The 9,727-nt window shown below is 41.5% G+C and overlaps 1 protein-coding gene across 1 annotated transcript in view; it reads right to left on the reverse strand.

Moving 5' to 3' along the window:
• CAST (calpastatin) overlaps positions 1 to 9,727 on the reverse strand; it is a 62,291-nt gene that overhangs the window by 51,394 nt on the left and 1,170 nt on the right. Inside the window, exons 2-3 of the mRNA XM_019610607.2 lie at positions 9,609 to 9,724; positions 3,796 to 3,858 (exon numbers count right to left, since the gene is read on the reverse strand). Coding sequence (XP_019466152.2) covers positions 3,796 to 3,858; positions 9,609 to 9,724 — 179 coding nt within the window. The remainder of the gene's footprint in view (positions 1 to 3,795; positions 3,859 to 9,608; positions 9,725 to 9,727) is intronic.

The following is a 9,727-nucleotide window of genomic DNA, read 5'->3' on the forward strand; positions in this document are numbered from 1 at the left end:
TCTCGCCTGGACGCCTACCTGTGTGACCTGGTGTAGGGAACCTGCTTTGGCAGGGGGGTTGGTCTCGATGATCTCTAGAGGTCCCTTCCAACCCCTACAATTCTGTAATTCTGTGACTCTGCGATACATCTTTGCTCTAATCTGGAGCTTCAAATTCCTAAAACATATTATTCTGTCTTCCCTTTATAGAATTATAGAATCACAGAATTGCTCAGGTTGGAAAAGACCTTATAGATCATGAAGTTCTCATTTTCACATTCAGACAGCAGCAATGCAGTAACTACATAGTTAGACTGACACAGAAGCTCCCCTTGATATTTCACTCTATTTCACTCAATGAAAAGATAACAGCTTTTTCCAGATTTTGTGCTGTTAATAACACCAGCATGAGCTACTTCAAAACAGAGAAGGTGTATTTCAAACAGTTATCACACACAACAGTAGTGTTTGCCTCAAAACCAGGAATTACACATAGGAATATGTACTAAAGTACAATGCAGTCTGCAACAGACAGTGTCATATTTATGTACCTTTAAATATACTAGAACTGATTTTTTCCAAAGTTAACTAATCTGAATCATGTCCATCTGAATTTTAATCCAGCACCTCTGTTCCTTCTACAAGCATTGCTGTATTTAATGCATAGACTTCAAAATTGCTTATTGGGTCTCAAGTCAAAGTACAATTAAAAGAAAAGCTCAATACTGTAAAAAAAGTCTCACTCTGAACCCAATAGATTTTATCAGACTGCCTAACACTTTGGAATGTTTCACAAGAGATTAGGGCAGGATCAAGATTTGTGTTTGGGTCAGTTTAGCTGAGATTCCCAGATGAGCTGCGCTCTTTTGCTAACCCTTCATTTCCAGGAGCATTGTTCTGAAGTGGCAATATCAAACACAGAAAAAGAACATGACAGTGTGACAAGGCAATTCACTTTAACAATGTACCTACCTTTCTGAGACCAGCCAAAGATTCAGGCAACCAATTTCCCTCTCTTGAACAATAGCAAATAGATACAAAAGACAGCAAAAGCAGCCACGTAAAAATAGCTCAGCTGTACGCTGATACTCTTTCTCACAGATTCATACATTAATAAAATCTATGGCCCAGCAACTTTAATTTCAAGATGTTTCATAAACTATCATTCACTAGGCAGTGAGTTTTCCTCTCCCCACTTAAAATTATTTATCTAGCATCCAAAATATTCATTAGCAGTAATTCCTTGATGGTATACAAATTCCAAAGTGACCTGAAACTCCTGGAAGGGTACACAAAAGCTTGAAGATGATGTTAAGATGAAAGGTAAAAAAAAAACTATGCGAGTTGTCTCTCACATACTGAAACTGCACATAAAAGCTGCCAAAGGACTTAGAACATTGGGAGGAAAGGAGAATAAAAGATATTTGCTATTTCTCACATTTTGCAATGGTGTCTTGCAAACATGTTGACTCAGGACAATAACATCTCAACTTTTCACAGAGTGAAGAACTAAAGGCATGGATATGGGAAAACAGCAGCATGTCCTGCAGCATGGCATGTACACCCCAGATGCAAATGCATAAAACAGATTCAAATGCATGGGCAACCATCAATTCCAACAATGATCATTTATTTTATGCTACTGTCTACCACACACACATCCACAAGCAATGAAAACATTTCAAGGCCAACTTAAGATTCTCAGTGTCTGATCTTCTTCAAAATGTGAATTTAGCAATTTTAAGGTTTTGAAATGCAAGACACAAAGAGATAAGGCATATGACCAGTAACCTGAATCTGTGTCTGTGAGTGCTGCTCAATACAACCACAACACATGCACATGTTATCTTTGGATCACGTGGATAAAGAGTTGCCTGTATTTCTTTTCACTTACACATTCTAACACATGAATTTTCCAGCTGTCTTCCTTCTAGCAAAGCACTTATTTGTACAAGATACTGCACAGCTACATATTCTATTGGTCGTCATTAGAGTAACAGATGATGCATGTTTTAACCTAAAGCTGACCACTCCTGGGGCAAGAAGATCACTTAGTCTGCCTTGAAGCTTGAGTAGTACTGTTGAAATGAGGCAAACAGGATCTCAGTGTGAAGGTGTCTTTTCCTTAACACCATACAGAGATTAATGAAGCAAAGGAGATTAACCCTTTCAAGAGGAATATGGCCCTGTAGAGCAGGATCTCACAGACTTATCAAACCATTACACAATATTTCTCTGTTGTGCTAGATGAAACAGCACTGAGATTTAGTGCACCCTAAGTGCTTCCAAGTAACTATAATTGGCTGCTATGAAGAACCAGGGCTAAAAAAAAATGGGCATAACATATTAAGGCTACATCTTGGTTTTGTTTTCAGAAAACAGACAGACTCAAGCATTCTAGCATTGAAAGAGAGATATAAATCAGAAGCTTAATACTGTTGTAAAAGCAGAAGCATCTGGAAAATAAACTTATTAACAGTCTTCTGTTGCCAGTTTGGAACAGTAACTCCACCATCCAAACTACAGACTTCAACTCCCACCAGTCCCACAAAATGGTAAGCATTTCTATATTAAAAGCAACAACGTGCAATCAAAAAAATCCAATATAAAACTATGAACGTACCAAAGAAAAGCATTGTTGAAGAAAACTACACTATCTGGACATAAAAGGATCATGTACCCAATGTAGACACCCCTCTATTGGCATTTGGTGAGGAAAGACTGGTAACTGCTCTAATCATCAACCTCTGAAGACAGTAATAAAATGATAACTGCTCTTGATAGACGCAGCAGTTAAAAGCACTATAGCTTACCTTTTTCCAGATAGCTTCTGCTAAGACCGAAGTATCAGATGTTTCCTACTTCCAGCTTCCCTTACACAAATAACTGATATTTGAAGGCAACAAGTAGACAAGTAGTAGATGCTTCTGTGAATTCTTCTTTTTGTAAACCTGCTGCTAACATTCCTTGGAAAAGTACTGCTCCCATTTTGCATCAGCTGAGAGGAATGAATGATCACTACTGGCACTTGCATCCTGGCTCAGACAACACTGTCTTCTGCGGCGCAAGAGTGACTCACCATCGCACACAACATATCTCTGTGTGACTAACAGGATTTAGGCCTCCTGGGAGAAGTACAAAGTACTGTTCCGAACACAGCCTGCAACCCATACGGTTTCTGACTGTTATCAACAGCCTCTACGATCAGACTATAAAACTGCTTACTGTAAACTCAACATTATAGCCCAGCATGAACTCCTGATAAGGAAAGCTTCATTCCTGAAAAAGTTGTATCTTCAAAAAATAGTATTTATTGAAAATACAGCACTAACCACACATATGCAAATGTGCCAAGATGTGGCCCAGATGTGAAAAATCTATGCATGAATATTCCCATTTGGAAGAAAATCCAGTGTACAAGCAAGAAAGTCAGCATAACAGAACACTCCACTTTATACCTTCTTCCCAACAATCAAAAAGCCAGTACCATCAGATACGTATCAAAGTGTACCTGCACTGCAGAACACACAAATCCACTGAGATACTTTCTACTGATTCTAAATGGAAGAACTTGTGAAAGCAGGAGACAAGAAAGAAAACATTGAGTGGCTCTGCAGCTTAAGAAAAAACTGCACACATCTGCAACAAATTGTCTGACTACAGTAATCAGTTTTACCTGAAAATTACCAGTTTGCAATCAAAATACAAAGATTTATATCAGAGGTAATTCATTACCAAGTTTTTCTTGTTAATATATTTGCATTATTTTTTAATAATTAAAATTTTAAAATTTAAAATTTAATTAAACAAATTTACCTCCGTTGCTTCTTTTTTCTCTCCTGATTTGGAAGAAGTTCCACTTGCCTTCTTGTCACCCTGCTGTAAGTAAAGAAAAGAGATGTGTAAGAGATGTGTAAGAGATGTGCTGCTCCCAAGGAGTTCTTCTCCCAGTCTGTATGGGATTGCCCCAAGCCATACGCAACACCTTATGCTTGGCCTTGTTGAACCTCATCATGTAGAATCACTTTTCAAGATTGTCCAAGTCCCTTTGGATGTCATCCCCTCCTTCTATTCTATCAACTCAGCTTGGTATCATCAGCAAACTTGCTGAGGGCATACTCAGTCCCACTGAGATCTTGAAAAAGATATTGAAAATCACTTGTACTAACACTGACCTATAGGGGACAATACTGATGACCAGACTCCATTGTCCCACTGGATGACTTCAACAGATTTCAGTCAGAAAGTAATGATTTCAATAGCTCTACATTTAACACTATTGTTGTGAGAAGTTCTGTAAGATATTCATATTATCAGTTAGTCTTGATTAGCATGGCACTCTGATACTCGCTGTAGACTCACAGACTCTTGTAGAAACACAACAGCTCTAACAGATCAACACTACGTGTCCAACCATGACCATGCACTCCAACATCTAAACTTTCTTCATAACCATTCAAATGCTCATGATGTCCAATCCTCCTTATGTGGAAGAAATCTGCTATTATGACTTCTAGACTTTTGCTGTTTATACGAAACATAAACTCATGGTTCAAGCACAGGCGCACAGCAAAAAATACAGTTCCTCTTCAAAACTCCTGTGTCATCCCATCCAAAACATTAAACTTCCTTCCACCTAACCCAATGTGCCATTACTCCTACGTGTTCTCCATGTGTAGCAACATAGAGAATATCCTGCAAGTGCACTGTATTCAACACTGGCTTTATTTTGCATCTCTGATAACAGAGAGTATGGTCCCTCAAAAAAATCTTTTTCAACAGCAAACTGTTTAATCTTAGAATAAAAAAAAGGCTAAAAGCAAGTAATTTTCCCCATGAATAAAAAAAACAATATAATAAAGCCATTATATAGTATCTCAGCTAGTATCCCAGGGCAACTCAGACACCAGAGAATGAGGATTCAAAACTGTTTGGTGTTGCTGAGTAAAGAGAGGGGTTGAGCTTAGAACCATCCATTCCTTTCTGTTTTAAAGACCAAGTAGCAGGAGAAGTTTGCTAAACCACTTAAGTAATGAGTTCCTACAGCATTTCCTTTGCATGACTACAACTAGAAAGTAATGAGCCATGTATCACTAGACCATCTTCAGCTGGAATGTGCTCAAGCACAGCAACAGACAGGCTGCGGACACAATAGCTGAAGGAACAAACAGAACAAAAATAAAAAAAAATAAGTCATGTCTCTTATCCATTTCCACTATGGTAGTACAGGACAAAAATTTCACACGTTGTTTTAAACAATAATAAAACAATCTAATAATTCAAGATTTTTAAATTAGTAAGGGCATCACTAAGGCATTTTAAAAGTTTTAGAATTGGAAATACTATTCCAATTTTGACTCTTCAGTAGAAAACCAAACCAGATAGTCAGTCTTTCCAGGTAAGATTTACATGGATTGATTCAATGCCCCACAATACCACTTTCAGTAAGGACACAACCCAGTTATCTGCAGTATCTACAGCAAACACACCATGCACATACCAATAAAAGCAACATCAATAGATCTGCTTTAACTGACAAATGGTGATTCCAGCGCAGCTATAAGGTTCAGGACCTATGGCTGCTGTTCAGCAAAACTATTTTACGCAGACTGGGCTCTGATTCTACATGGACATTCTCATTATAGGATCACAGCTTCATATTCATACAATACCTCAAAGTGGAAGAGGCCTACAAGGATCAAGTCATACTCTTGGCTTCACACAAGACCATCCAAACCCAACCCTGCACCTGAGAGTACAGTCCAAATGCTCCTTGAACTCCAGCACTGGGGCTGTGCCCACCGCCCTGTGCATCCCATTCCACGCCCACCACCCCCTGGTGCAGACCCTTTCCCTGTCCCCCAGCTGCCCCTCCCCTAACACAGCTCCACGCCGTTCCCTCAGGCCCTGTCGCTGTCACACAGAGCAGAGCTCAGCGCCACCTTCCACTCCCTGTGAGGAGCTGCAGTCGCCATGAGGGCTCCCCTCAGCTCCTCTGCTCTGCGCTGAGCACACCTAGGGACCTCAACCACTCCTTACACACCTTGCCATCTTTGTTGCAGCACAAGACTCAAAAAGCTGAGTGCTACCCTGAATCCAGCCGCATCTCTTACTGTTATCAACACAGACAGCTTACGGACAACTGCAAATGCATACTGCATAGAATGAAAGGCTTTATTGGCTTCCCAAGAGAATATTAATTATCATAATGGAAGTGGGCTACCAAAGCAAGCACGTTTTCCTGTATATTGCATGTATGCTGTCAATCTCATTGGTATACTCTCTCACATCTGGGGGGTAACACCAACTGAAGTCCAGAATGATTCTCCATTTCCTTTGCAAGTCACAAAAAGCAGGAACCCTATACAGATCCTACTGCATACACCAGACTTCTGTCAATGCCAAACCAGGCACTACCTTTCTTACCTTTGTCCACATCTTCTTTCCTGCCAAGGAAACATACGCCAGACAGGATCATAACATCAAGAGAGCTGCCAGTCCCAGGACTGTGTCCCAGCAGTTGGCTGAAATGAAGAGCATCCCAACCAATGTGTCAAGGCTCTTCTACCTCTAGACCAGGCTGTGATGTACAGTAATCTGAGGTTCCCAGAGAGAGCCTGGGAGTCAGAGGAAAGGCAGGACAAATGGGCTGGCAGCATTCCCTCAACCATCCCTCAAGGAGATCAACTGCACAACCCTGAAGCACCCTGGGGAAGCCAAGTACTCCAACTCTGCCACACCTAAACTCAAGTCAAGCAGGGGTTAGGCACCTGAAGCCTTCCCACCAGAAAGCTGTGTCAAACAGCATCTACAATAATGAGACTCCAATTTAAAATTCAAATGACACTTGGAACAAGCATGTAAGTCCCCACTAAAATGATTTTTGTCCAGTCACTTGGAGTCACATACTGTGTACACTTAAGCACTGATGCTCTCTGGCCTCAGATAATAAAACAGTCTAAAAAAGCATCATCTCACTTGAAAGTCTGCCACCCTGAGAAGGTAAACTAGGAAAGCACAATTTTCTAATACACCTTCTGCAAAGATCACACTGGTTCAATGAAAAGCTTATGTTTAAGATATGAGAAGAGGTCCTATTTTAAAATGACCTCCATCAGCTCCCTTTTGCTTTGCATTTCCAAGCGCTGAGACTTCTAGTTCAAATAAATTAATCAATTTGCTTAGCAAGAAACTCAGCTAAGCTCTCCTGGGATGGTATGCATGCCTTGCTCTTTTATGTCCCCACATGGGTGAGAGAGGCTGCTTTTGCTTTGGGCATTCTACCCTTTTTCAACAACATACACATACTGATGGCAGAAGCAGCTCCAACTCTGTCACAAAAAGAGCCAGCTTTTAGTTAGTTAAACTTAAAATGTAACTTATTTGCAACATTTTCCTATAGTTGTTGAAAAAATAAATTGGCTCCAAGTATGTTTCACTAAGGACAAAACAAGCAAAACAACTCATAATGACAACATCTGAAAAAAAAAAACAAAAAAAACAAAGAAGTAACATCAACATCAACGAAGTTTATCCTGAGATCTTCATCTTGTTTTGCGTGCAAAAAACATCTTGACACTATTGCCTCAGCACATTTACCTTTAGATTCAAACACTGTGCAAAATACCAGTAACAGAATGTACAACTGCATCTTCAGCTTACACTTGCAAAAATCAGGTCTCTGCTAAAGGTCCTGCTCCACGACATTCTTCTTAAACCTCAGGAGTTCCATTAGCACCAGTAAGCCCTCAGTTCAAAGACACTGCACAGCATCTCAGAGGTCAGCAATGGCATTCAGTAACTGGGTAAGATGGGAAGTCTGCCTGCAATACTCTCAGCTGAAGTCAACTAACTCTGCATTGCTGCTGCTGCTGCTGCTGAAGACAATCATTCCATCCTGACAGGAATCTGACCATCACTTTTTAGTTGAAATTGGGAAAAAGACAGAGATCTTTGATGCTGCTCAAAGAACTGCCAGATCAAAGATGCATCAAGGAAGTGTACAGAAAGCATAGGTGAAAGCCAGACTCTTCTTACAGCCCTTTGCACTTTATACAAAGGGCTTTAAGATCATTATGCTTTGCACACATCTCCTAGGAAAAAACAAACAAACAAATAAACAAACCAGCACCTACTGACTTAGTTTCTCAGGATCCCACAGATGTTCAAGTGTAAAATCCCATGACACTGCGGGTCCCCTTGTTCTGCCAGTCCAGGTCTATTTGAGCCACCTCAATTTTGGCAGCTTGGTCTACCTGATGGTTATTTTGCTGTTCTTCTGTAGCCCGACTCTTGGGCACATGAGCATCTACATGGCGCACCTTTACAACCATATTCTTTGTTTGGGCAGCAATATCTTTCCACAATTCAGCAGCCCAAATAGGTTTACTCTTTCTTTGCCAGAACAGAACAGAACAGAACAACCATCAAATCTCTCATGTCTGTTCCTCTCTTCCTTCTCTCCTGCTGCACTCCCTCATTTATTAGACCACGATGCCCTCCAGGAAGAAACTACCCCAGTAAGTGATGGATGTTTACATGGACAGGGAGGACACTGGTCTCCCACAAAGTCCAGTGAAGATGTACTGGTGCCAGTAACTACACAGACTGCTTTCCAACACAGCTCAAGAGATGAGGTTTCTCTCTGTGAATGTGGACAACAAGATGGTCTTTGTATCTTTTCCAACACTGGATTCAGTGGCCCAGGACTACAGAGCCATCATCACTTAATGCATCAGTTCTCAAACTTTCCTATTTCTGATTCTGTGTTATCATCATCATGCTGTATCACTACTTATTACAACAATAACACTCAGAAACATCAATAATCCATCATCTAAGCTGCTCTGAGCAACGGAAAAGTGCTATTAGAAATTAGGGGGATCCCATTTACCTCAACCATTATTCAGGAAATACGTTAAAACGATGTTTTCTCTGAAAGACGCCTTTCACCATATTTAGTTTCTCTAAAACTTTAACAGAGGGCAGGCTCCTTCTCAACACTCCTCTGCAAGACCAACTGCTTCCTGCTATGACTAATAATTCAGACGACTTGTAAGCAATTACAGCTCCTGTCAGACTAATGAGCACTGACCAAGCTGAGCTGAACCACAGAGAGCCATGAGAGCTGAGGTTTGCTCAGAGACTGTTCAACAAGACAAAACTATTCCTGGCAGCTCCATGACCTACCTGCAGCTAAACACACGTTTCCAAAAAAAGGCACACTACAGGATTTTCACCCAAAGCAGAAGCAAACCCACGCAAACTCTGCCTCTGCCTTATGCTGCAAATCACTTAATTGCTGAGTTTTGATCGAATGGCATAGTTTAGTCGCTTCGAGAGCTCGCATTATTCAGAGCATCACAAAAAACAGCCATCAGCACGAACGAGACACGTTCCAGCACCGCTTAGACAAAGTTCATGGCGGAATTTCGGAGCTATATCCAGAAAATGCCAGGTTTTCACAGGACCTGACGCACAACAACACAAGCACGTGAACAGCGCCCATCTGCCGCCCGTCACTCCCACCTCCCCGCTCATTCGTGTCACAGACGGGCGGACCCACTCGCAGCCGCTGTGCGGAGCCCTCCGCAGGCCGCAGCCGCCCCCCTGCATTTACCATGGCATACCACCAGCGCGCGAAAGCCATGGCGCTGCTCGTTGCTCCGCACGGCTCGGCACGGCACGGCACGGCACATAGACGCACGGGCCGCGCCCCAGCAGCCACCTCCCTCCGGGGGCGGCACCC

Source organism: Meleagris gallopavo, chromosome Z (assembly GCF_000146605.3).
Source record: "Meleagris gallopavo isolate NT-WF06-2002-E0010 breed Aviagen turkey brand Nicholas breeding stock chromosome Z, Turkey_5.1, whole genome shotgun sequence".
Classification (NCBI taxonomy): Eukaryota; Metazoa; Chordata; class Aves; order Galliformes; family Phasianidae; genus Meleagris; species Meleagris gallopavo.